At 41.0% G+C, this 27,921-nt stretch overlaps 1 protein-coding gene across 1 annotated transcript in view; it reads right to left on the bottom strand.

Annotated features, from left to right (window-relative positions):
- The window catches only part of DZIP1 (DAZ interacting zinc finger protein 1), a 48,112-nt gene that overhangs the window by 15,668 nt on the left and 4,523 nt on the right, over positions 1-27,921 (bottom strand). The window contains exons 2-11 of the mRNA XM_085226108.1: positions 24,109-24,298; positions 19,888-20,379; positions 13,576-13,660; positions 12,099-12,226; positions 9,074-9,235; positions 8,213-8,347; positions 6,986-7,048; positions 5,596-5,736; positions 4,722-4,770; positions 3,386-3,442 (exon numbers count right to left, since the gene is read on the bottom strand). Of these exons, the coding sequence (XP_085082234.1) occupies positions 3,386-3,442; positions 4,722-4,770; positions 5,596-5,736; positions 6,986-7,048; positions 8,213-8,347; positions 9,074-9,235; positions 12,099-12,226; positions 13,576-13,660; positions 19,888-20,379; positions 24,109-24,298 (1,502 nt within the window). The remainder of the gene's footprint in view (positions 1-3,385; positions 3,443-4,721; positions 4,771-5,595; positions 5,737-6,985; positions 7,049-8,212; positions 8,348-9,073; positions 9,236-12,098; positions 12,227-13,575; positions 13,661-19,887; positions 20,380-24,108; positions 24,299-27,921) is intronic.

Genomic DNA, 27,921 nt, shown 5'->3' with positions numbered 1-27,921 from the left:
GTACCTGAAGCAGAAATCCTGTCTATTTACTCTGAAATATGAAATGTTAAAGTACTTTTAGCCTGAACAGAAGTGTACAATTGTCTATAGGGAAGTAAGGCCCACAGTTAGCACTTTGTGCTTGCAAATAAAAACCAAGGATAAATAGAAATATGCCTCTCTGCTGTAAAATTGCTGCACTTCTTAAAGATGTAAGGAATGGGAATGCAGGCCATGGTTACAGTCATTATTTACTTCTTGAATTTTCTTATTTATACTCAAATTCTGCATTCTAAGAGCTTAATCTCTGATTCCTGTCTCTTTGACTGTTTTTGAATAATATATTTTCCTCATAAGTAAACAATGGACGGTCATATACTGCACATAAGCAGCATAAATATAAATTTCAAACTAGCACTCTTAAATATGATACATTTCAGTCACTTAACTGAGGCCTCTAAGGTAGGAATATAGTCATCTCAGACTCCTACAGTCAAAGAAGAGACACAGAGCAATTCAGCTTCAAAGAGCAATTCAGATCTCAGTTCAGCTGAATCAAACTCTGAAGGTGTCCCTTTTCTTTTCTCTGTTAACTGTCTAGGAAGACTACTTTGACTAATTTTTCCTGAGTTGCTTCAGTTATGTCAAGACTGAGTCAAAGGTTTTAAAGACAGTAGCTAAAAAGCAAAAGATTAATTAGATTGTCCATTAATTTCACCCAGTATTATTGGCCTAACAAAGATTAAATATTGAACAACTATCTGGATTTCAAGAGCTATCTAGAAGCCAAAGTCCGTTTAAAAAGAGATAAATTATAATTCATCTGTTGCCTTTTCATGAGATAGAAGTCATCTTTGGAAAGACTTCAATTATATCTGTGCACACCTACAGCTGCCTCAAGAACCTGAATAAGAACAGTCTGTTGGGATGGCATTACTAGCTCTTCAAGAGATCTACATCATCATCACAAAAGCACCCAGCTAACACAGTTACTTCACCTTACACCTAGGACAGCTCATTTGTAATTTGAGTATCTTTTAACAGTACAGATTTGAAACATGCAGAAGTAATCTTAAACTGGAAAAGGTTCCAAGCAACTTTGAAAAGTGTCCTTAAGCTGTTAAAGAGCTCTCTCCCACATTAATTTTCTCACAGACAAGAAAGAAAAAAGACAAGAAAGATATTCTGAGTGCAGGTAATTGTTTGGTAGGAAAGCTTCAGCTCTTCTGATTTCAGATGTACACTAAATAAACTTGTATGCAGATGTTACCAGAAGCATTTTCTTTTCCATAGGGCATGAAATGTGGCCATGATATCTTAATTCCATATGTAATTCAATCCCATGAAGAGTCCTGAAAGTTTTGGGAAAAATCACTATAATTTCTGCTAACCTTTTTATCCAGAAATTAGGTAGGGTAAATTTTAAAAAAATCCAGAAGGGAAGAAAGGGGACAGACAGAGAGACCTGCAGAGATAAATAAAATAATAATCAGCATAAGAATGTGAAGGAAATGCCTTATTTGAGGTTTCATAGTAAAGTGATTGTGAATCTTTTTTTATATCAATGGCAGGAAGAGACTTTTTTATCTTAAGAAGCTTCATAAGATGTCAAAAACTCAATATCTAGAGCAGCAAGAAATCAGGAAAGGTAACGGAATAAGCTGATTTAAATTGTGAGAGCACAGAAAATAGTGTTCATAGAATTGTTTTCTCTCAGTTGAAATGAAAGTGAATGCACTAAAAAAAGCAATGACTGATAAGCATTGTCAAATACATAAGCCCTTAAGAGCAAAATTATTGATGAACCTGTTCTTAAATTCAGCCAAAGTACTTGCTGTGAGATTTCTCAGCTAGAACCAGCACTGTTGTGTTGGTGGAATGAAAGCTGCTTTGAGTGAAAACATGAATGGACTATTTAAAGTATTACTATCAATACTCTGCTATATGGTACTACTTTACTCAACAATTCACTTAGGTACAGGTTAACTTAAAAAGCTTCTAGCAGTGGACAGTTGTCTAGTGTAAGTTAGTCAGAAATATCTGTCTCATTCAAATAACTTAATAAAACAAAAATCCCTTTTTCCCTAGTTTATTAATTATTATGAGTATTTTGACATCAACAGTTCATTTTTTATCAGCTTTTCACTCTTGATCAAAATTATGTAACACTTCTGTTGCATTGTGCCCATTCTCTTCCCCATATGTCTTTTCAGAAGTTTCTGAATTTGTTGAAAAAGTAAAATTATGTACACCTTTTTTAGACAAAGCACCTTTCTTCTCTAACAGGTTTTAAAAATAAGAGAAATTGTAATAATAAATCTGTATTTATGTCAATAATTCAAATAAATAATAAACAACTGTTTTTAAGGTTTAAGCATGCTCAAAGTTCATTATTCATATTACTTTATTACTTGAATTGCAAGTAAGAATTTAACACAGACTATTGCTATAAAAACAATGCCATTAGTTTGCATAATAAGAAAATGAAAACTGTTTTCACAAAGCATCAAACAATGTAAATTAAGGTTCCTGTTTTTCCCCCCACAATTGCAGCTTTCAGTACCTAAAGGGAGCCTACAAACAGGAGGGAATCAACTCTTTGAAAGAGTAGATAACTGCAGGACAAGGGAAATGGTTTTAAGTTGAGGGAGGGAAGATTTAGGTTGGATGTCAGAGGGAAGCTTTTTACAGAGAGTGGTGAGGTGCTGGAACAGGCTGCCCAGAGAGGTTGTGGATGCCCCGTCCCTAGAGGTGTTCAAGGCCAGATTGGATGGGGCCCTGGGCAGCCTGGTCTAGTATTAAATGAGGAGGTTGGTGGACCTGCATGTGGCAGGGGGGTTGGAGATTTGTGATCCTTGAGGTCCCTTCCAACCCTGGCCATTCTGTGATTCTGCAACATCATTTTATATATATCATCATATGTGATCTATATGAGACCCTGGAGGAACCATCTAGATGTGATGACTGTCTATTTTGACTATTAGTGCTGTTCTTTTTCATCCTTGACATAAGTCACATGAAAAAACACTGTATTTCAAGGTTTATAAAACAAACATCTCTACTTATTTTCCTCTGTAGAAATTCCAGTGTATGCATATACCAGAAAACCAATTTCTAAGAGAAAAAAATATATATCTTTCCTTTTTATTATTATTTTCATTGACCTTTATGTACTTCAACACTGTAAGAGTCTGCTAGGAAATACTCTCACCTCTATTGTTTTTCATTTTTTTTTCTTTTCAGTATGTCCCCTTCCAAGTAATTCACAGGAATCCTCAGTGCAGTCATGCAGCAAACTGATTCAAATTGCATTCATTAAATGTAACTGCTCTCACAGCTATGATCACATTTGAGAAAAGTGTTAAAATTTACAAGCGCTGAATCTGGGCCTATTGCAGAAACTCACCATACATCACAGGTAGACTTGATTTAGATTCTTCAAGATGCTCAACTGCAGTGTTTGCTAGAAGGGCATAAAAGTGAAAAACAAAGTAAAAATATCATTACAAACAATAAGAGACAAAGATTCAGAAATGCAGCAATATTTAATCATCATTATGAGTTACATAATTTTTTGCTTTAATGGAAGTAGCCTACAAAGTAAAAAATGGTCCTTTACAAGAAATCTACAATCTCTGTGTATGCTCAATATTTATAATACTCCCAGAAGCTGGAAATGAAGCCGGTAACAAAACCATCGCTGAACTGGAACACAAAACTTCCCTAGTCAGATCACTTCTTTGGTCACGTATGCACGGTGTCTGTGTCACAGGGAAGAAGCCTTGCCCCAAAGCAAAGTCTATTCTGATCAAAGCTTGTATCTTTACTTCTTCCACACTTCCTACTGATCAATGCAAACCCTTTCTATACCATGTGTAGTGCATAATTGTTAAGTGAACTTACACATCAATTCTACAGACCTAGGCTCCCTGTTTTTGAGCCTAGTGTTTCACAGTATTATACTTGTCAACGCTGCAGCATTGCAGATTATGACCAGCTCCAGCTGACAAGCTCTACAGCCATACTGTGGTTGTTTACTCCTCAAACCAACCTACTCCCTGCTGTTAAGACTCAGCTGAAACCAATGTCCAGCTAATAAAGCAAGGTGGTTTTCAAACTAAGCTCAGAATTAATCCAGCTCTCATCATCCATTGCTTTAAATCTATTCCAAGTCACCACAACTGCAGCATCAACAATAGGGACATTTGTGATACAAGACTGCATCAGAAAATGCTACTAACAGGTTTAGCTACATGTAATAAATTTCAGAATTTTTGCATAGACGAAAAATATCATTAGGGCTCTTATAATTCTGTAAACATAAGCACCTTAACTGGTTTATTAATTCATTTTGTGTGCCCTTTAAGTATTTCCCCTTTTGTGGGCTCTGCAGGCTAAAGACAATCAAGCACGAAGAACAATTAAAATGACACTTCATAAAGAAAAAAAGTTGTTTGCACAATACAAAATAGTGGTACTGTACTGCTTTCACATCTCTTCACTACTCAAACCATAAGCTTTGCATTTTGCATGCTCTCAGAGCTGCAGAACATGAACTTTAGAAGTCAAGAGGCACAAAAACACTATTCCAGGTAGCTACTCCATGAAAATGAAAACGCTGATTTGATTTTAACATTTAATTATAAAAGTTGATGTCTACTTTTTGTGACTTATAAGATTTGTATCAGACAACCTGCTCAAATCAAAAACAAGATCTGCTTTTGTTTACATTTTGTACTTACTATCATAGGGTTTGATGCTTGCAGCTGATTTTGTGGACAACTCTTTTATCTAAAAGAGAAAAGACAGATACATGAATAGTTAAAAATGTAATTGCTCAGTATCTAGAAATGTATATTTAGTATGAAATACCTAGTTTCAGTACTATTCCAGGACCTATTGCTTATGGGAGAAAAATACTGCTTTTATGAAACTAAAATGCATATTACACTCACGTTTAGTCAATGTTTAAGACTTATTTCTGTTTGTTATCTTAACAGACTCATATTGTGCTCTTACTTTACACACTATGTATAATACAAGCTATAAAGTGAAATGAAAGCATTTCATTTTATAGCTTCATTTTATGAGTTACCTCAGTACTTAGCATTTCAATACTTTATGCTTCAGCAGTTCACAGTCAGGTTTGCAAGTCCATCTCCACTCCAGTGTATACTTTACTGTTTCCCTGACTTTAAATCTATCAACAGTTCTCCTGTCTGCTCTACAGTTTTGTCAATTTGTTTAAGAGTCACATATTTTCATATTTCAAACACTAGAACTCGTTACAATCATCTTGTGGCAGACAAAATCTTGTTCACTATCAGAAATTTTTCATCTGCAGAGGGTTTTGGTAACCACAATCTAATAATCCTTTAAATTTGTGTAGAACTTATTAAAACATTTGGTTTTTAAACCTTACATTCTAAATACTGTTTTAATTCCTGCATCCCTTCTTCAGGTTTCGATTTATCAATGTTATTTTCAACTGTAACCAAAATACTCCCAGTAATACTCCTACCAACCGGTAATATTAACAGTGCAACTGGAGATTATACAGGAAAATGTTTCTCTGCTTCCTGTGTTCTCTGAAACAGACTGCTTCACAAAACAGACCTGCTTCTTTTGTGTAATAATCAGATCATTCTGTTCCTGAAGCCTCTCTCCCAATTCTTCTATCCTTCTCTTGTAAAAGGTGCTATTTTTATTCAGGTCTTCTCTCACTGATGATTTAAGCTTCTCAATCTGTGATAGGAGCTAGAAAGCAAAAGAAAAACAACTTGATAATAATATTATATAAAATACTTCAATGCTATAACATTTAAACAAACAAATATTACATTTAAGTATTTTTAACACTTTTTTTCAGCAAGAACGTAACATCCCTTGATTTCTTTGGGACTTTGTCTAAATTTTATTTTATTTTATTTGCACAACAAAGTCCACCTGAATCTCAATACAATGAAGGGGGCATGCAAACACATCACTGAGATTGCCTAAAATTAAGATTATGGGAAAAAGCCTATCACTACATAAAAATGTTTGGGTTATAAATCGTGTAAAATAATATTTTAAGGAGGAAAGCTGTGAAGTGGCATGAAAAACCTAATATATAATGGCTGTGAATGCAGAAGAGAGAAAACAATATTTTAGGTGCACCATCTAAAAAGTAATACTTACATTACTCCTCCCTCATTCTATTCTTGCATGTATGTGGGTGTATCATAAACTACATCCTTTTTGGGGAATGTTCCATGGCTCCTCCCCACTGCTTTCTTGCCAAAGGAGGAGAAGTAATGGCCAGACCACTATGATCTGCTCAGTTCTTACATGGTCACGCAGATGAAAGGAAAATGAAAAGAAAGGAGGCAAGAGAAACAAAGCAGGAAAGAGATTAAAAAGAAATGCAGACACAGGAAAAAAAAAAAGAAAAAAAAAAGCCCTGAGGAATAAAGATTTGCATAGTAAAATAGATATGCCAATGCAAAACAGAATGCCATGGTATTTTTTCCTTGAAAAGCTGAACAGATTCTGAGTTTGAGAGCTACAACGGAAAAAGCAGCAGGGAAATGAAAGAGAGGAGAAAAAAAAGACTGTGACATGCTGTAGCTCTATGGCAGCTGAAGGAGCAGGGCAGATGAAAGCTACACATCAGCAAGTTATATCTCAATTATGCAGCATATCCACACAACACAGAAAACACTATATAATACAGAGTCCAGAGAATTAGTTTCAAGTCCTTCAAAAGACAGGTACAGTTGCAGGCATCTGTTGGATTCTTAAATGACAAATTCCTCTTCAACTCTGGCCTTAACGGAAACTTCAACATCCTCGTACAACTGAAATACGAACATCTTAAACGCATCTAGAAAGACACACTCTTAGATACTCTTGAGATCTTGGCTTTCTAACCCCCAAAGGATGTATTACTGCATATGAAGAACTACTCCAGGAGTAAGAATTCCATTTCCTTCTAGCATACGTGGCTTGCTGTGCCACCACTTACCAGGGACTTCTCTGTTTCATGATCTTGACGAAGGGCTTGTATTCTAGATGTCCATTTACTTTCCTGAACAAAAAACTCAGTATTAATTCCTGGTAACAACAAATTAAAATCTACTGCAACACGTGCAGACTTGTACTAAAAAGATTACTGATCAGATGAAACTTGAGTAGCCCCAAATTGAAGACACACTTAAGAGCATTCATCAGCATGTTGTATACATTTGAGCGAGGTTTTTCTTACCAGTTGCTCTGAAAACTACATTTTTGCTTCTGGCTTTGTATACACAGTGACTGTGATTAAAAAATACACAAGCATTTTGATACAGTTTTTTACTGATAACAAGAGTAATGACTTTTTCCCAAATAATGTCATTTCAAACATTAACAATGCATGCATTTTCCACAATAACGATAAAAAAAATCCTTAATACGTGAGTTTTAGAGTAAACTGAATTTTCTTTAACAAAATAAACACTGAAGTAGCACTAAAATTTTCCACGTTTTTGAGCAGAAGTGACCAGCACTTCAACTCCGGTATCTACGAAATACATAACATATGTTACAAAGTGTCAAGAAACAAGAGTAAAAAGGTTTTTGGGTGTTTCTAAAGGCCTCACAACTCAAGTTTTGGATATCTGGACCTGGATCTGCAAGTGAGTCTCAGTGCAACTATTTCAGCCTCAACCCTTCTCAGCTCTTTTCCTATGGTCTAACTTAGACTTGCCCTACAATTTTTTACCAGCCCAGCATCAGTCCTGGTCAGATGACACACTCCCAATCCAGAAGCTTCAAAAGACAGGTTCAAGTGTGTTATATGGTTGAAAAGCCACAGGTTGGCAAGCACTGTCCAAAAGCATCTTCATATTTTTTTACCTCAGAAAACAGATAACTCCGTTTTTTCATTATTTCTTTCCAACAGCCTCACAGATCAGCAGACATAAATGGTTTATTAGAGCCTTCTGGAACTGAACTGCAACCAAACCATGCTTAGTAAAGCTAGAAACTCTTTATTATTAAATGTATAAGTAAATAAAAGAATAAAAATAAAGTATAAGGGAAATAATTCCTCAATTTCTATTACAGAGATTGTAGTGCATTCTATAAACAGCTATTTCAGACATTGATAGGGATGGACATTTTACTTCTGAATTTAAAATTCCACTCAGAGATGTACAAAAAAAGAACAAGAACAGTCTGTCAAAAGCAATACATTAAGATACGGTGTTACCTGTTTTTCAAGAAGTTTAACCATTTTGTGATAATCCTGAGTACTCTGAGGCTTCTCTTCTATGAATTCATGGCTGTCCTTCAGTGTCCCTAAATTGGATTTTGGCATACTGGATGTTTGTAATGCTAACAGTTGCTGAAAGGAGTGGGGAGGAAAATTAAGGCCCGAATATATATATAAAGATTTTATTTTACAGAACTGTCATTTAAGGCAAAATGTACTTTAAACATAACTACACATAGATCAGAGCAGATTCTTTACTCTTCTCATGAGTTCATCATCCAAAAAATTTCATGTAATTATTAACACATACATCTTACACAAACATACACTGCATATATACACAGAAACTAGCATCCACAAAATATCAGTGCTTTGATAATGTCACGTGTATTTTTTCCTGACCTATATTTTACAATTCTCATTTTGTCAGAACCATGGGAAGCATTTCTTCTGACTGTAGTGAAGACATATGCAGCTCCAGTGTCAGGATTATAAGGCAGAGATCAGCCCCCTCCATGTCACTTATGAGAATACAAGTATTATGCATGTCTAATAAATAGCAATAGCAACAGCATCTACTGATCTATAAACAGGCACTTAAAAGGTTGAGGAGTAGGAAAATACTGACCTGGTTACTGAAGGCATCGTTCATCCAGAACACTGTCATTAAAAAGAACTGCAATTATCTAGGTAAAATACCCATTTACAAGGATATAGTTACAGCTATTATGTCACCATTATCTATAAGTTTTCTAAGAAGCCCTTTAAGATGACTACATTGCTTTGTAAATATCTGAAGCTCACCATGTACTGTAAAGGATTCACGTCTTAAAATGTTAGAAAAGCTAAATCACTTACATTTTCTAATGTTGAATTTCTTGAAGATAACTCCTTAAGCTCTTTCATAAACATATCTTTCACTTTTTCTATTTCATCAGCCAATTTGGCTTTTTCTTCTTCTTTCCATTTATGAAATGATTGTAGAATTTCTTCTTCTTTTGATTTCTGCTGTTCACATTCCTAAAATTATTTTTAAAACATTACCAATTATTTTTCCACTCACTTGCGACAGTACTCCAAGCAGACAATGTGTGGAAAAAAGGCACTTTCAAGGGCCATACTGCAATATTAAAAGCATGAAAAAAAAACCAACACAATACACTTCTGAAGAATTTTGGGGCTAAAACAATATATTTTTTTCTAGGAAAATAGGTGAAGTTCAAGAAGTTTTGGCAGTTGGGTGTTTTTCTTTGAATAAAAACACATGAATGACCTTAAGTGGACATATCAAAGGTGCACCTAATTCAGTATCATATTTCTTAAAGAGGCCATAAGTCTATGTGTGGAAAAGGAAAGTTGCAGAGCAAGCAAATGCACGCTCTTCACAAGGCTCTAAGCTGCCAATCCAGCAGCTCAGAGGAATTCCTCAGCCTGATATAACTTTATAAACTTAGAAACCTTCAGTTTATCCTGGTGTACATTGCAATCCCCCCTTACAGCTGTGTCCATTTTTAGCAACTGTAGCATCCTTTGCCAATGAGCTCCACAGCTCCACTATAAACTGCATGAGGAACCAAGCACTAACAACATGCTTAAGAAGAATAAGATCTTCTGTATCCTTTCAACTCAACAGAAGACTGCAGACCAAGAAAGTTGAAGTTCTTCCCAGTAGCAAATCTCCTCATAAAAGGTGGGGAAGATGTTTTCAGTTATCCACGGGACACAATGATACCTGAGTTGACTGTGGATGTCCCTCCTAGCAGACAATCTTCATCCAGTCGCACTTCATATCCCTATCTTCTCTAACATCCCAGTAAATCAAAGAGGTTTCAAAAGCCCAATGTAATGCTGCAGGTTGTAGCCTTAGGACATTTCAGGCAGTCCTCTTATAGTTAAGAGTCTTAGCTAAGACACATGACATCAAAACAGGCCCCTAAGGTATTGAAAACAACTGCACTATGCTGCTATGAATAAGCTCCAAACCCTAAGAAAAAAACAACGCTTCACGTACAGAAGTCTGTTTATATGAGGGATGCTCTGGAAGTAAAGCCTCCTATTTTATCACATTGGCCCAAGATAAAATATTCCACTAGTTTTATGTTTTTGTTACTCTTCTTATCTTCTAATAAGAAATATTAAAAAAATAAGCTTTGTTACTTATATACATTAACTATATTACATATCTTATATGCAGCTATACAGGAACTGTAGAGTCAGGGCCTGAACCAATGACTGATCAACTGAGGAAAGGAACAGATCAGCCATGGGAGCACAGATGAAAGCAATTCACCTGTGTGAACAGAGCCTGGCTCCACCCCTCCTATGCCCCATATAAGTGCTCACTGCCACAAGGGAAGGTTCTCTTTCTAGAGATCTCTCCTCTGCAGAGCCTTTCCTGTAAACCTGCATCTTCACATACAGGTCAGCATTCCTTCCCTGTTTGTTTCTTTTCCCATTCTCACCATGACAGTCTTTCCAGCTGTAACACCAACTGAAACAGCAGCCCAAGACAATTCCTCCTTGCTCAATGCAGCCTATGCAAGCCAAAAAGTTGGAACACACATACAGTAGAGGTTGAACCTTCCCACCAATATCTCATTACATTTGTTGCTGTGCCACAGATGGCATCAAAGGGTTTGACATGGAAGTGTGTGTGAAGTAGAGATGGGTAATTGAATTTCTCCATGCAGAAGTTGTGCTTGCTGACATTCATCAACTCTTGCTGAACATTTCTGGAGACCAAAGAGTGAACATCAGCAGAGTGAGGCTGCGGATGGTGTATTTCAGTAGGGGTGGCAGCAACAGTGGGTCATCTCCACTGGTGAAAGGTTTTAGGAGTACATCACACGGGCTCTTGTTCATCGCTGGAGAAAATGCACAGCTAATGGTGGTGACTGAAAATTAGTGTTTCATAGCTGAGAATTTTCTCTCTCAAATAGGTTTATCGTACTCTACTTTTTCAACACAATACAGGGCAAACTACAATACCAGGATAAGTGTTTACCTCAATCATTAGAAGTATCTAATTCTCTTATGCCAACAATTTCCTCTTCAAAGCTCTTCTTTCATAAAAAAATAAAAAAATCCACCCATATTTTGATGGCTAACTATCCAACTGCACTTATTTAAACAAAAATGAAAAGTGTGAAATGATCTGAAATTATGAAGACTAAAAAAAAATTAAACAGGTAACAGATTCTTTGTTTCTTTTTATGAGGCAGGAGGCACAACTACAAGAGTCAGTAACACTCAATTACGCCTACAAATAATTACTGCTTTTAAATCTTTCTGTTTTAAGAGGTTTTTTAAATTCACACAGCACAAAGACTACTTTTGCTTTGCCTCCAGTATTTAAATCCTCTTAGGACATGTGAGTTCTCAGTAACCTGCCTTGTTCCTTCTCAATCTCACTTCCTTAAATTGTTTTACACTCTCTCTGTTATTAAGTCTCTTTGCAGCAAAGAAGAAACCTCTACTAGCAAAGAAGATATCTTAGTTTACTAGGTCACATGTGAAATTAGTTGTATCTAAAGAAATTTTTAACCATCACAAAATATCATGTTAAATATAGGTTATATTTTACCACAGCAGGAGCAATTCCATCTGCTGCTATAACAGCCATGCCTGCCTTATGAAGTGTTCAGTGCTAAAAGAAGAGTTGCCTGAAGTATTAATTTAAAGATCCATCTAAAAGAAAAAGTAAAGGGAAAGGATATGTTCAAAAATCACAGTGGTAGGATTGTTATGTTCTACTGCCCAAGCAATACTCTGCCAGGCAGGCAAGCTGTGGATACATTTTTGCTCCATTCTAGTTACAAAAGGAGTGAGCACAGACTAAGGCACTACTTCTTTTCAGCAGTTCATGTTATTTAGTACGTATTACCTTGGAAAATCTGACCATGTTAGCTTGCTGTTCTGCTTCTAACTGGGATTTGGTGAGCTGCAACTGCTCCTTCAGTTTCTCAATCTCATCCTGCAATTTGTCTGTCTTCGCTTTCCTCTTCTGTTCTGCTAGGAAAACAAGACAAAAAACTTGATTTTAAAAACATTGATTGCAATTTCTGTAAATGTGTCCCTTACCATAAATGCTTTACTATAGTGTGACATCTTCATCAAGCATGACACAAATAACTTCCCTTCTAACTACCAGCATTCTCCAAAGATGCTTTTAAATGCATACATTCTACAGACTGCTAAAATAATTTGAAGATAAAGACCAAAAAAATACCAATACTAGAAACAGGTGAAGTAGTTTTATAAACTACTTGCAAGAACAGTATTATATAAACTAATATGGTGTACCATAGGAATCTAAGCAACACAGACTCTAAGAAGTCTCTGTGAAGGAATAAGCGGACCTCAATTAATCATTTCTGTTAGGTTCAATTTGTTCTAAGTAACTTTTATAATGAGTCTAGCTAATCATTTATCTGGAACGAGTGAGGGGGGAATGCCATTCTGAAGGTGTTTAAAAATGTTTCAAGTTTAAAATATGTCAAAATTATAACCTCCTTTATCAATTTACCAAGGATTTAGTAGGCTGCTCATCATCTGGGAATCCAAGCACAACGTAGAGTATAACTACATTACAGAGTATAAATACATTATAGAGAATAACTACATGAAACAAATATACAACAATTTCAGGCTAATTTTTTATATGATAATTACTTCAACTAGCTCTGCAGCTCCTTTCACAACCTTTTTCTATAAACTGTAAAGTCCACAGGAGATTTTTTCTTCTTCCACTCTACTAGTGGAAAATCACTCACTGTTCTTGTTTTTTTTTTTATTTGCTTCATTAAGATGCAGTTCACACCTTGCAAGACGATTCCCTCTCTCTTTCCTCGCAAATGCTCTTCTTTTTCCTCCTTTCCAGTCACTGCCCTTTCCTGATACATGCTAGTCCTTAGCAGAAATCACAAGCATGCAGTGTAATAGGAAGGGGAGTATTTAGGAATGAATGAAGCAAACTTTAAGAGCAGTACTTTTGAAACTAAATGCTTTTCTATTAAGAGAGAAAAGAATAAAAGTGGTATAGAAACCAAAATTACCAGAGATAGATGAAACTGGATTATTCTCGACAGTTTCTTGTTCTTATCATATTTTACAGTCAGCTTAGTCCAGGAGAGTCTGATCCTATTGAGACTGATTTCAGGTAAGCTGGATTATTTCTGTACTAATCATTCACACATATTCACAAAATGAGTTTTCATTACTGCACTGTGTTCATGTTTACCTACTCCTTTATAACACGTATACCTAAAGAAAAACAATTGTGCTCTGAGGTCTGCTACTCACTGAAGTATTCAGCAGGAATACTAGTTTGAAAAGGCACTGTAAAGAACTGAAGTACATACCAATCTGAGATTCTTCTGGATGACGCCTTTGCATATGACCTTGTAAAAAGGAATAGTTCATAAAAGCCTTCTCACAGAACTGACACTGCAAAAAACAGATAACAATTATTATTATTTGGTACATATAGCAGTGTTTATATTATTTTGTCATCAAAAGTATATTGAAAATCTATGCAGAAAGACTGTTCTAAGTCTTGATCTCTCATCTCATTATTATTTTCCCAGATAAGCAAAAAAGGAATTGAGTTAAAAAGCAAAAAAAAAAAAAAAGTAATAAAAGTAATAACGTGGAAGACACAAGCAAAGAAGAAAGTCAAACACTGATAAAAGTTATAACATCTTGATAGGTTTTGGCTCTTAATAAAAGGAACTCGCAGGATAATCCTTTATCATCTGCATAGCCAGCTTTACTAAGTTACTTTATTGCAAACTTCATCAAAAAAACAAAGAAACAAAACAAATTTAAAAAAAAAAACAAAACAATAGAAAAAGCTACGTTTGTTTTATAACTTGTCCTGCATTCTAATGGGATGCATGACAATTTCTATTTTACAGTCACATCTTAAGTCCAACTTAGATTCTAACTGTTTGGAAAAAAGCTTATCACCTTCAAAGTATATCACTGTAATGTTCAGAATATTAAAAACAGATAGATAACACAAGAACAGGAGCTTTATTTACATGTTCTGGAATGTACTGATAAGACTGTGAATCAAAGCCCCTAACTGATTTAAACAGAAGGAATGAGAAACCTTTTCTCAGAATTCTTTTTCAAATGAATATACTGTAACAACTCCCAAATACTCAGCTGTATCCTTTTCCTTCTTTACTGTGATGTGAACATATAAATACTGACCCAACGGATTCCAGACCTTGTTATCAAAAGATCAAACTTCCAGATTTCGTATTTATACAAACTGGGGGAAGATCTCCTTGAGAGCAGCCCTGCGGAAAAGGACTTGGGGGTCCTGGGAGAAGAGAAGCTGGACATGAGCCAGCAGTGTGTGCTTGCAGCCTGTAAGGCCAACTGTGTCCTGGGCTGCATTAAAAACGGGGTGACCAGCAGGGAGAGGGAGGTAATTGTCCCCCTCTACTCAGCTCTTGTGAGGCCCCATCCAGGCCTGCGTCCAGGCCTGGGGAACCCAGTACAGGAAGGACGTGGAGCTCTTGGCGCGGCTCCAGAGGAGGGCCACTAAGATAATCAGAGGGCTGGAGCACCTCTCCTGTGAAGAAAGGTTGAAAGAACTTGGCTTGTTTAGCTTGGAGAAGAGAAGGCTCCGGGGAGACCTCACTGTGTCCTTCCAGTACTTGAAGGGAGCATATGAAGAGGAAGTGGTACAGCTCTTTACAAGGGTGGATAGTGATAGTACAAGGAGCAATGGTTTTAAACTAAGACAGGAGGTTTAGGTTAGATGTTAGAAGGAAGTTTTTCACACAGAGGGTGGTGACGCACTGGAACAGGTTGCCCAAGGAGGCTGTGGATGCCCCATCCCTGAAGGCACTCAAGGCCAGGCTGGATGTGGCTCTGGGCAGCCTGGTCTGGTGGTTGGCAACACTGCACATAGCAGGGGGTTTGAAACTAAATGATCACTGTGGTCCTTTTCAATCCAGGCCATGCTATGATTTCATCTAATATTGAAACTACTATCACTGATAGTGAGGTATCTTCCAGTAAACACTGAAACTATGAACCATTAAAACAAATTTTGATGGACAAATGCAGACATAAGACCCTAACAAATACACACTAACACAAAAACCAAAGCAAAGACAAACAGTGCGACAGCACAGCACTGCTACCAAACCAAGAGGGAGCTTACAGTGTAACAGATTGCACAACACTTAGGGAATTAAATTGACTGTGAAATCATGTTATTCATTCAAGCACAAACTTCAAGTCAGGTTGGTGCTGCTAGTGAAAGCAAGCTCTTACTGCAGGAAATAGGACTAACACAGGGAATATCTAGGGTCTGAATTGTGTAGCACTACTACTACAGCTACTAGTCGCTGTGTTGGATGCAGTGTGCTCTGTGTGTCAAGTAACATGGTGCATAAACACATAAATAATTGTATACAAAGCATCAAAAAGTGAAAAACGTATTATAATAAAAATTTTAGATAAAGACAAAAGGCGTTGACAAGAGTCATAAATTTAAGACATTTAGGTAACTATCATTTTATTGTAGCATTTTACAGTTGAATTTATATTAGTGGTGGATTAAAGCCATTAAATTTGAGTTCCATACTACAGTTATAAGAGAAAGAAAATGTGTCTGCACTTGAAAAAGTAGAAATGTGAATAGATAGTAAGAGACGTTTACAAAACAACCAAGACTCCGAGTGAACAAGAAGAAACCTGAACTACCCCCTGAGGAACAACAGCAAACCTCCTATTATCTGGCACTGTAGTTATGCCAGATCATAGCACAGATAAATCATAAATTTGACACTTAGTGAACACTCTACTGCCTTGCATTTACAAACCCTGAAAAGAGTTCATTTTAACTCTGGCATTCAGACTCATAGTCCTGAAACCACTGCTGGAACTGCAGAATTTGTTCAATGTAACACAGCTAATAGAATGTTCTCTTCTCACAGAACCGAAGTAACTTACATTGATGAGAACTTACTAATAGAGAGGAAAGAGGAAAATGAAACTAAAAATGAGAAATAACTTTCAATTTCTGTGTTACTGGAAATGCCACCAAAGAGAAGTGATGAGCTAAGCTTGCTACCACGTTCTTGAGCTTCCACTGAGACAGCTGTATCCCACAAACATTTCAGGAAGACTTGGTAACATTTAGCTGGCAATCACAGCATGAGAATTACATAAGTTTGCATGTACAATGATGCACATGATCAGCTTTCTTTTGCAACTCAGTACAGACACTGCCCTGTAAGTTGTAATAAGGCTTTTTAAAATGGTATCAGCAGCTTGTCCTTAAGTCAGTCCATCCAGAGAGGTGGTGGATGCCCCATCCCTAAAGACATCCAAGATCAGGATGGACAGGGCTTTGAGTACCCTGATCTAGCTGTGCATGTCCCTGTTCATTGCAGAGGAGTTGGACTAGGTGACCGTTAAAGGTCTCTTCCCACTCAAACTGTTCTGTGATTCTAACACTCAAATGCATGCATTGAGACAATGTTCCCATCAAGTCTACAATACTGGGAGTATGTTCACTCCCATGGCATCAAGTATGCGTTTCCTTGCAGAAACACTTGAGTCAGCTTAGCAGCTCAAAGTGAAAAACTGCTGCTTCTCACAGTTAAGGCCGCTATACCACATTTTGAAAACAACTGTGCAAACATCCCTAAAAATCTCCAACAAAATAAATCCTGAGACTTATGTTCCCTGCCTTTTTGCAGGGAAGGAAGGACCTGTTTTCTTATGGGACACAGAAGTGGATGTGGGAGGTGCCTTTGTTCAGTTCCAAGAACTTTGCTAGCCTGAGGACACCGATACTACACGGTGAGTGTAAGTCTGGGCATACCATAAGAAAACTTGTATTGGCTCAGTGCTTTAACTATGGTGTGGTTAAAGAGAATTTCAACAACCAGGAATGTTAGTATTCCAAGATTCAAACAAAAGGAAAAAAAAAAAACAAAAAACCCACAACTTTAATCTTGTAAATACAAAGAGCTGCCCTGAAATCTTACGTCAAGTCTTCATCCAGTACACTCTGCAGACTTCAGATTATATTTGAAGCTAGAATCTGCAGTCCTGAAACCTGAAAAACTGAAGCTGACAAACTTTCAAACCACTCTATTATATCCAGAACAACAATTCCATCATCAAATAAATAAATAAGTAAAGATGGCAACACACTAAGACTCTTGGGAAATTTGCTAAAGAAGCAGACTGTTGTGCTAAGGATGAGCTATGCCATTGGTGTTCCTAACATGAATTGCTCCTGAGTTACATAAGAGGTAAAAACTTTGTGCCTGGAGAACACTACTGCAGAAAAGTGGCAACTGGCCTACAGAGAGGCTATGCCCTAGCATCAGTGCTGCTGTACGTGCCCTGGGAGTTTCCTGACCATATGGTACATTGCCAACAGAAAGAAGCAGCACCTGTAGCGTGGGCTTTTGGGTGTGTGTGTGTGTGTGTGTGTATATCTAACACTTCAGATGTGTCAAGAGCAAATCCAAGGCTATGGAACAGTTGACAGTAAACAGGATTTGATACAGATGATGCAGCAGCACACTCAGATGTCTGTGACAGCAGCCCAGCGCCTGCACTTCAGCCTCTTACCCAGCAGGCAACCACAACCCATCAGAACCAGGCTGCTCAGTGGGGCTCAGAGCCACAAGACATTGGTGGCCAGGCAGCCAGTCATAGAACCATACAAATATGGGCCCATACTATTCCTAAGGAGGTGAGGCAAACGTTATATTACTTCAATTTTTCAAAAACAGGGGAGCAGTTAAGCACCACCATTTCCTGGGCAGCCACAGCTTGCCACCGCCTGTATCTCTCCCAGCTTATAGCTGAGAGGCCAATTCCCAGCTCTCTTCACAGAATCACAGAATTGTAGGGGTTGGAAGGGACCTCTAGAGATCATTGAGACCAACCCCCCTGCCAAAGCAGGTTCCCTACACCAGGTCGCACAGGTAGGCGTCCAGGCGAGACTTGAATATCTCCAGAGAAGGAGACTCCACAACCTCCCTGGGCAGCCTGTTCCAGTGCTCCGTCACCCTCACCGCGAAGAAGTTCTTACGCACATTCGTGCGAAACTTCCTGTGCTGCAGCTTATGTCCGTTTCCCCTCGTCCTGTCTCCACGTACCACTGAAAAGAGACTGGCCTCACCGCTATGGCCGCCACACCTCAGATATTTATAAACGTGGATCAGGCCCCTCTCGTCGTCTTTTCTCAAGGCTAAACAGACCCAGTTCACTTAGCCTTTCTTCATAGGGCAGATGCTCCAGGCCCTTCACCATCTTTGTAGCCCTCCGCTGGACTCTTTCCAAGAGATCCCTGTCTTTTTTGTACTGGGGAGCCCAGAACTGGACACAGTACTCCAGATGAGGCCTTACCAGGGCAGAGTAGAAGGGGAGGATCACTTCCCTCGACCTGCTGGACACGCTCTTTTTAATGCACCCCAGAATGCCATTGGCCTTGTTGGCCACGAGGGCACACTGCTGGCTCATGGCCAACCTGTCGTCCACCAGGACGTCCACCAGGACAGCTCTTCACTCACACTTACTGGGCAGAGTGTTGGTGCTAAGGGATACCTTTCAACACTGAGGGGATCCTGTCCGTGACACCAATATATCACGCCCCACCTGTGGGGAGGAGAGACCTAAGATTTGCAAATCTCCTCAGGATGGATTAAGGTGAAATAGCACTCAAGGTCCATGCATAAACATCAAGTAGAATGGGAGGCTTCTACAGAACAGTTATCCTCTAGACACTGGACTTCTCACAGCTACATCTGCCTAAGCTCTGTGGTTGTATGGAAATCAAAGTAAGCCTTGTCTCAATTAACAACTTCAAGAAAAGAACAGAGAGAAAGAGAGAGAGATACTATCAGTCTTGGATCCAGGATCAGATCAGTCAAAGGAGTTGTTTGGGAAAGAGAGAGTCCATCCCATAAGCCCCTACTTAAACACCCCATTTCCTGGACTTCTAGAACATTGCTCCAGTTCCAGGATTGGTTAAGACACCAGGCAAATCAAAGTGACACCAGGCCCCTCCTTATGACTTGACCACTTCTGGACCCTTCTCTTGCTTCAGTTCCAGAAGTGGTTAACACTTACATTAAGTGACACCAGGTTCTTCCCTGTGGCTCAACTGTCCCTTGGGGCACTGTCTAAAGCTCACCATACAGTCACTTAGGACTCATCCCTTACATGTCTGAATGACTTAACTTCCACACATTCCCCTCACTACCAAAACACAGTGTAATTTCTGTCAGAAGTTGAATACTAGCATACAATTGAACAAGTCTAAGTAGAACTCAATTTTAGGTCAGGATACCTGACAAATGTTTATAGGAGAGCTAGATCTCAAAGTCCATAGACAAAAATGGTTTAGCCAGTTTAATCAAGGTCATAATGACACCACTTGCCAGGATTCATGGTAATCAGGCCATCAGCTAACTAACTGATTGTTCACACTTTAAACATCTTTCCTTGTAGCAAGATTCTCAGTTATCCTACAGGGTCATTATGCCTTTCTCAGCAAACTTAAAGCTTCCCATTCTCTTTTTCTTCAAAAATATCTTTAGTTCTTGTTGTCAGCTTACCCCTGTTGTTGTCAGAACCCTTGTTACAACAGTTGTTTATGATGAACACAGTCCCTCTCCTCTCACCTGGTGGTAGCTGGCTCGGGCCTCCAGCATCATCTGCTGGGTGCTTATCATCTTCTTCCTGCGCCGGCACTCCTCCTTCAGCCCCTTGACCTCTTGGGCACGCTGGGCCACCTCCTCGGCCAGGCGGTCGCGCTGGGCTTGGGCTGCACGCAGAGCCTCCTCCAGGCCGCCAAGCTGGGCGCTCAGGTATTCCTGCGAGTGCAGCAAGTACTCGGTGCACAGCTGGGCCAGGCGCAGCAGCTTGAGCAGCAGCGGGTCTGCGGGGCCCTGGCAGTGCGGGCAGCGCTCCCGATCGGCGCTGCAGAAGGTGACGTGCTCCAGGTGCTCCTGCAGGGCCGCCACGTCGCCCTCCCGCCACACTCGGCCCACGTCCACGGCGCTCAGCCGCCGCCAGTCCGGGCCCTCATGGCGCCCGCGGAACTGGAAGGCGGGAAACGACCCAGAGCCGGCCGCGGCCGCCCCCGCCGGGAAATAGGCGCGCTCCGTGAAGGGCTGCGGGAGAGAAGGGAAAGAGAGCCGGTTCAGAACGAGCCGCACCGAGCCCGGCCAGCCCACCGCCCGCCACAGCGCTCACCATGTCCGGACCGTCTTTCGCGTCCCGCTCGGTGCCGGCGTCCTCCGCGTTGTTATGGCAGCCGCTGCCCGGGCCTGCGCGAAGGGGAGCGGGGAGTGAGGCCCGGCCCCGCGGCCCGTCCCGCCCCACCGCCCCGCCACGGCTCCCACCCGCTGCCCCCTCCCGCCTCTTGCCGTCCATCCCGCCGCAGGACCAGCTGCCCGGTACCTGTGGCACTGCTCTCTGCGTCTAATCCATCCACTGCACCCCACTGCCTCAGCTGGCGGTTCCATGCATAGACCCCAGTGCAGCCCCGCACCGTTCCAGTGCCGCTCGTAGCCTCCCTCCTGTCAGCCGCTGTCACCGACTTTCCACGGCCCCACAACGTACAATCATAGAATCAGTGTGGCTCTGGGCAGTCTGGTCTACTGGTTGGCGACCCTGCACATAGCAGGGGGGTTGAAACTAGATGATCATTTTGGTCCTTTTCAACTCAGGCCATTTTACGATTTTATGATTTATTACTGTTCTCCAAAAATCTACTCTTCCTGTCACTGTTTCTTAATATTTCATTCCCCAATGCTGCCTCTGCCGTATTGTCACATTCCATGTTTTCATCTACCTGTCCTTACAGTTCCTCCTTACACACACTTTAAACACACTTGGGGTGCTTCCCAGACACATACCTCTCCAGTAACATTCACACAGCGTACACTTCTAGGTTCATCTATATCCTATATCATAAACTCATAGAAATATTGTTCATAAGAGACCTCTGGTAAAGTTCCAGTCCAACCTTCTTTTCACAGCAGAGCAGCTGTGGCTTCTGTATGGCTCCAAAAGCCAGTCCACGACCTCTCCGGGCAACCTGATACCCGGCCGTGTTATCCTTCTGGTGAAAACACTTTTCCTAATGTTTCACCTACCATCTCCTACCACCAAGGAAAAAATGTTTCTGACATCTTTGTAACTATTCTTCAAGCAACTACAGAGCCTTTTTGCTTTCTCTTCACCAGACTAAATAAGTCCAGCTTCTTCAACCTCATTATGTTGTTCATGTTAGACCCCTAACCATCCTGTTAGCTCTCCTCTGCCCCCTTTTCACATCCCTCAGGCTTCCCTTAAGATTTTAATCTACTCAACTCCTAAGAATTCCTCACATAGAACTTGCAATGAGCCTCACCCCTCTCATCTACATTTTTTTACAATGCCCACTCCAATAAAAGCAAAGGCGTGACAACCACTAAATTACAACATATGTCTACTTCCATGCAAATTAGAACAACACTGTTTTACGTACTAATGTAAGAAACGCAGGATCACAGGATAGTTGAGGTTGGAAGAGACCTCTGGAGGTTATTTGCTCAACACCTAAAGCCAGTTGCCCAGGATCACATCCAGGTGGCTTCTGAAGATGTCCGAAGAGGCAGACTCCACAACCTACCTTGGCAACCTGTGCCAGTGCTCCATCACCTTCACACTAGAACTGTTTCCCAGTGTTCAGAAGGAACTCTTTGGATTCCTGCTTGCTTTCACTGCCTCTTGTCTTGTCACAGGGCACCGCTGACAAGAGCCTGGTTCCATGGTTTTTTAGCTTTTAGCTTCCCTTTAAAGTCACAAGCTCTTAGTTTTATGTAGCTTGGTAATTTAATACGGTTGTCTGCTGTGCCCCAAATCTTTTTTACTTTTCCCACATGAACTGATCTAATGAAACACAGTAGGTGTTCCTACAAACATAGCCTCCCCTCATTTTTGCAGACACAGTTTGAAACAAATACATCCATGGACATGGTAATCCTTGGGACAGTTACTCTGTGCTACCCACCACAACTCTCTTACATGTACTCTGGCTATATTTTGTCTCCATGTCAGGAAGCAAGCAGAGCTGCACATGGCCATTCCTTCTAAAAGAAACACGGGCACGTAGCAGACTTGTGCACCAAAAAGATGTACCTCAGGTGGGGAGAAATGCAGGTATGATACCGAACACTTGTGCCTTTGCTGTAGTCAGTGCGACCAACACACACACGCTTGAACCACAACCAGAGGATGCATCTCTGCTTCACAGTACAGACCTTGGCCTTCCTTCAGCCCTCAGTTATCAAATTCTAGCAAGTATCAGAGAGACCCAGACTAGTCACAGGGAGGATCACACACTCACTTCAGCAACAGAAGACTCAAGCACTAACAGCCTCTCCAATTCTTCACACTCCTGCACAAAGGGAAATCTGGAGGAAGCTCCTTCCTTTTCATATTCACAAAGAACCATGAGGATGTCTCTCTTGCTTTGTCAGCACAAAGAAAAGTTACACCCTTCTGCCCTTCTCATGCTTGTAAAACAGTTGAAAATCAACTTTTCCAAGAACATACCTAAGCCCAGGAAAAGGTCTCATTGAACTACAGAGTGAATTGAAATATAGCGGAAGCTAGAACAGTGAAATTAGTAACATGAATGAAGGACAGCGAGCCCTCCTGCTTGTTGGCTCAAGCCACCATAGCTGAAGGCAATCTTTTAAAAGATTCAGCACTACTGCCTGTTTTTTGGACCATCTACCTTAAGCCTGCTGGCCACATTTTACTACAGTAACTATGGTTCAGGGCACCTTCCCTCATTATCTTCCATCACTTGCAATGTCATTTTTCAAATTTCACAAATATACCTACAGATGGGCTGAAATGACAACATTTCAGCAAAATGTAGTATTAATCTCAAATCGGTGAGAAAGCAGAATTTTCTCACATACACTTTTATTTGCAAGTAGCTAGATTTAGAAAAATGCTTAAATACTAAATAAGTGCCCTGAATACCTTAAAACACCTCAAAAATTTATAGCAGAGTATGCTTCTAGTAATAAGAACCACAAAGTTACATATAATTAAATCCATCACCCCACAACCTTTGAGCCTAACATGCTCTACACGCTTGACCTAAGATAAATTTCTTTACATAGAAAACAAGAGAATTTCATGAACTACCACGTCTGCAGCGTGTCAAGCAGGAGCTTGAAAAAGCATACATGAAATAAGAGTCTTACTTTAACTCCTATATGCACAGGTTTAAATTAAAATACAGATGTTTTAAACCAGCAAACTTAAGCCAAACCTGTGGATTATTTTCCTCAACTGATGTATTTAGTTAGGAACATCTATGCAGAGCTTCATGTTGCCCCGATTAAACACACTATAACTGAACATAGGGTGCAAGAGGTGCACCGTGACAAGCGCTGCCTGTGTGTCTGTCCTGGGTGTGTCCTTTTGCTGCCCAGGTAGTCCTGGAAAGACAAAGGCGGATCAGAGCCTAACGCAGCCCCTGAACACGGAGCCTCAAGTATCCAAAACGAGCAGTTCTAAGGAGGCCGCGTTAAGACGCACTCCATGCTGAGGCTTACTCTAGGACAGGGGCAAAGCCATCCCCCTCCGCGCAGGAGCCGGGGCTCCGGGGTAGGACGCCGGGCTGGGCTCCTCTCCCCCGAGCCGCCCGCTACCCCAACGCCCTGACTGCGCCCGCAGGCCGGGCCCACGGCAGGCGGCAGAGCAGGCCGGGCCCTGCGGGAGGCCCTGAGCCGCGCTCCATCACCCGGCCAAAGCCGCCGGCTCCGGCGGGCGGCCTTCCCGCTCCCGCCCCCTTCCCCTTAGCAGGGCTGAGCCGCTGCGCAACAGGCGCTCACCTCGGGCGGCGGGCGGGGGCACCCCGAGAGCCGGCCACCGGGCGTGAAGGGGTGCGGGGCTGCGGCTGCTGCCCGCCCCCGGCCCGGGCGGTCCCTGACGCGAGAGGCAAGCTCCCCTCCTCCGGGGCCTCCTCCTCCCCTCCTGCTCTTAATCGTGTAGATCCAGCACGGCGCGCTGTGCCGCAGAGCCCTTCAGCCCGGTGCTGTCCGCATTCAGCTGACATGCAGACTAATCAGTGCAGCAGGGCAGGTCATGCAGTCACAGAATGACTTAGGTTGGAAGGGACCTCAAAGATCACTGAATTCCAGCCCTCTGCCGTCGGCAGGATTACCACGCACCAGCTCTGGCTGCCCAGGGCCCCATCCAACCTGGCACTGAACACTTACAGCGATGGGACATCCACAGTTGCTCTGGACAGCCTGGGCCAGTGCCTCACTCTCTCCTCCTTTAGTTTAAAGCCAACCCCCTTGTCCTGTCACTATTAGACCATGTAAAAAGTCAGTCCCCCTTCTGCCTATAAGGTTCTTTCAAGTACTGGAATGCTGCAATGGGGTCACCTCAAAGCCTTCTCAAAGCTGAACAAGCCCAGCTCCCACCACTTTTCTTCACAAGACAGATGCTCCAGCACTGACCACCTTTGTGGCCCTCCTCTGGACCCATTCCAACAGCTCCGCATCCTTCTTCCTGTACTGGAGGCCTTCCCAATTTTCTTCCTCTTCTCCATAGGGGTTTTAATCACACTTTCCAAAAGAAATTGCCATGCAGCTTACATGAAAGGGAGGAACATTTCAAACAGTGTATATTTAATAGAAAATAATTCTGCAGATGCAATGGAGGAAATGGCTGCTGCATGTTCATGACACCTAACATCCATCAAGCAGTCCCTTTGGTTCAGGGAGGCACCACTGTTCTCCAAAGTACATTGGCACCAAGCTCTGGAAAGACTTTTTCCCTCAGTACTTGCCAATAGACTTGCCAAGACGCCAACTTTCCTTCCCCAAAAATGAAATTCTCTTGAGAAAGTCTTGATGCGGGCACACATGCTGTGGACACCAGATTGAAAAGAAAGATATGAATGCTTCAGTTTTGAATGTCCTAAGAGTGCCTGAGTATGCTGCAGTCACTAATGACATTTGTCCACAGTATCAGGCTAGAGTTAGTCTGACATAAAACCTGAACATGGGCGAAACCAAGAAATCTAGTCCTCACTACTGACTGTTGCTTCTTCAGATCTGCCGCTCCTATTAGGCTGCACTAACTGCTGGAGCAGGCACTGCTAGAGGAAGATGACAATACTGAAGCTTTAGTGTGCTCAGCCTTAATTAACACCAATACTTAAGAGAGGACTTTTTGAAAACAAAAAGCATCAAATTTTCTCTGAAAGTGTCTTCCTTCCTCTGTAGCTATGCAATATCACAGTCACAGCTTCTACAGGCAATGCTTAGAGGCAAATAAAATAGATGATACACTTTAATGAGTACATTATGGGAATGGCTGGAGCATTCAGAAAGCAAGAAGTGCGTGCTCAGTCCCTTCTGTGCCCAAGAAGTTTAATACCCCATGCCTCTCTGGAAGTGCTCTAGCTGTTATCAGCACCATACGCTGTTCAGCATGCATTCTAAGGATCTAGTGCTAAAGCTGTTTTACATTACATAAATGTTGTCTGGGTGAGACAGTGTTCAGGATTCTTGTCAATTGATTATGGGAGGTGTGCATGAAGCGTGCAGATACACTTGGATCTCGGTTGCTTATTACAGTATCTTTAATATAAAATGCTGAATCAAGCCTTGCAACAGGAGCTAGAACCAAGTTTTGTGTTTTGTAAGGTTAGGGACATCACCATGTCTGCTAGACATGTCTGCTTCATTCTTTCCCTCTTCCTTCCTTCCTTCTAGAGCTTGATTAATCTTCAGTTACTTCCTACAAGTGGTACAGCCTAACTTGGCAAGGTTGGTTTACTCTATCCACTTGCTAATGCCTACTTCCTCCTTTCTTGCCTTGTATCATATATAGCTTGGTGATTAAGGTACTCTCCTAAATCCTGCATGGATTTAGTAGCAGAGGAGACCAAGAGCATTTTAGTCTTTCTCCATCTGCTAGACTCAATGCAAGAAGTTTATGATGGCCAGCAGTCTGGTTTAAACAGACGAGATTATTATTCCTGCACAGACAGTGGTGGGCAATCACCATAAATCCCACATATAAATCCCTTCCCTTCGCTTCCCTCCCCTCCCTCCCCCCACCCCCACCCCCGCCAACCTTTTCTTAATAGTAATAGATGGTAGCTGAATGCAAATTTGGGGAAGCTAAAATAAGGGCTGAGGCTCTTAAGACTTTGTAGAGTCCTAATTCAAAATTTCTTCCCCTTGCATTTTTTATTTCCAGTTTGTTTTACCCAGTCCTTTCACACTCTTTCCCTGTTCTACCAGTATATCTTGTTACTTCCTAGTATTTTCTTTTCCACATGCCAGCCTTCTATAGGCTACAGTTAAATAAAGATCATTCCCAGTTAGTAGTCCAAATTTATCAAATAATATAGATTTAATGTCTACATTAATGTACTTAAGTCTACATTACTCCTTTAATCATCTACTTAATGTAGAGGACTCTGGCACTTAATGGAGTCCTCTAGAGGTACTTTGTGTGCGTGAGGGCTTTATGGAACTGTTTTGTATTATCCACTGTTCTGGAAGGCTTTTTCGTGCTCTGTTGACACAGCGTGTTGCTGACTGTGCTTTTTCTTAGTAAAGTACAGGAACAAAGAGGTAGGGAAGAACACAACTTTCTAGGAAGTAAAAAAAAAAAACAACTGCTGGTGAGGAGAGCAAAGAATTGAAGAATTAAAAATAGTATGAGGCGAGTGATTTAAAATGCAAGAAGTAAACCTCAGTCACTGAGATTAAAGAAAGGCATTTATGAGGTTTGTAGAGGGTGTCTGCAACTGGAGAACACAAAGAGGGGAGGTTATTCTGATTGTGGGGGAAAATATCATAACATCTTGGCCTCAGCTATTTGGGAAATAGCCTGGCTAGCAAGGGAAGGTGCCATGGCTTAGAATGGCTGCCTGCTCTCAACAGGGTCTGTCAGGACAGGGCCTGTCGCCACCCACCAGGGAGCAGGGCAGATGAAGAACAACTCCCTGGGGCAGACAGTGGGCTGAGACTGGGCATGTGGGCTCATGGCTGCCCATAGTGGGACAAGCATCAGGCATCCTAGGCCTTGGGCAATGCTAGGGACAGCTGAGGAGAGACAGTGAGGCCTGGTGGTGTCCTGGGGGCCCTGAGGAATTATGTTAAGTGAAGTAATTATCTGCATGTTTTGTGGAATGGAGGAAGACACCTCCTGTTCTGCAAGATGTTTTAATTTGAGAGGACTGTGGAGAAATTGTCTTGGGAACTGAGAAACAGACTCTTCACTAATCTTTCTCTTACAGCGATCTTGGAGTGACGCATGCCGGTAATCATTAACTGGTGGAAAGCTGACTTGAACAGCATGGTACGGGTATAATAATAAATCTGGCCAGATTCTCAGTTTATTTAATCTTTTCCTTCCTGCCAACTCCCTCTACTGCACATTTTTCAATAGCAATACCTATAGTATTTACATTCTTTCAATCTTACCATCACTTAGTTTACATGAGGAAATCGTTTTAAGTACATATTCTCATGACACAAAAACAACGCATTTAAAATAAAAGAAAGGTAGGACGAGCCACTCTCCTAAATTTCCTTGGTCACAGACCTGTGAATCTACCAAATCCCAACACACAACACTAGCTATGATCTAGTAGTTTGAAGAGACACTGCCTCATT

This window comes from Meleagris gallopavo, chromosome 1, assembly GCF_905368555.1.
Source record: "Meleagris gallopavo chromosome 1, MGAL_WU_HG_1.1, whole genome shotgun sequence".
NCBI classification, from domain to species: domain Eukaryota; kingdom Metazoa; phylum Chordata; class Aves; order Galliformes; family Phasianidae; genus Meleagris; species Meleagris gallopavo.
Note: the sequence above shows the minus strand (reverse complement) of the source record. Positions and strands in the feature narration are given on the sequence as shown.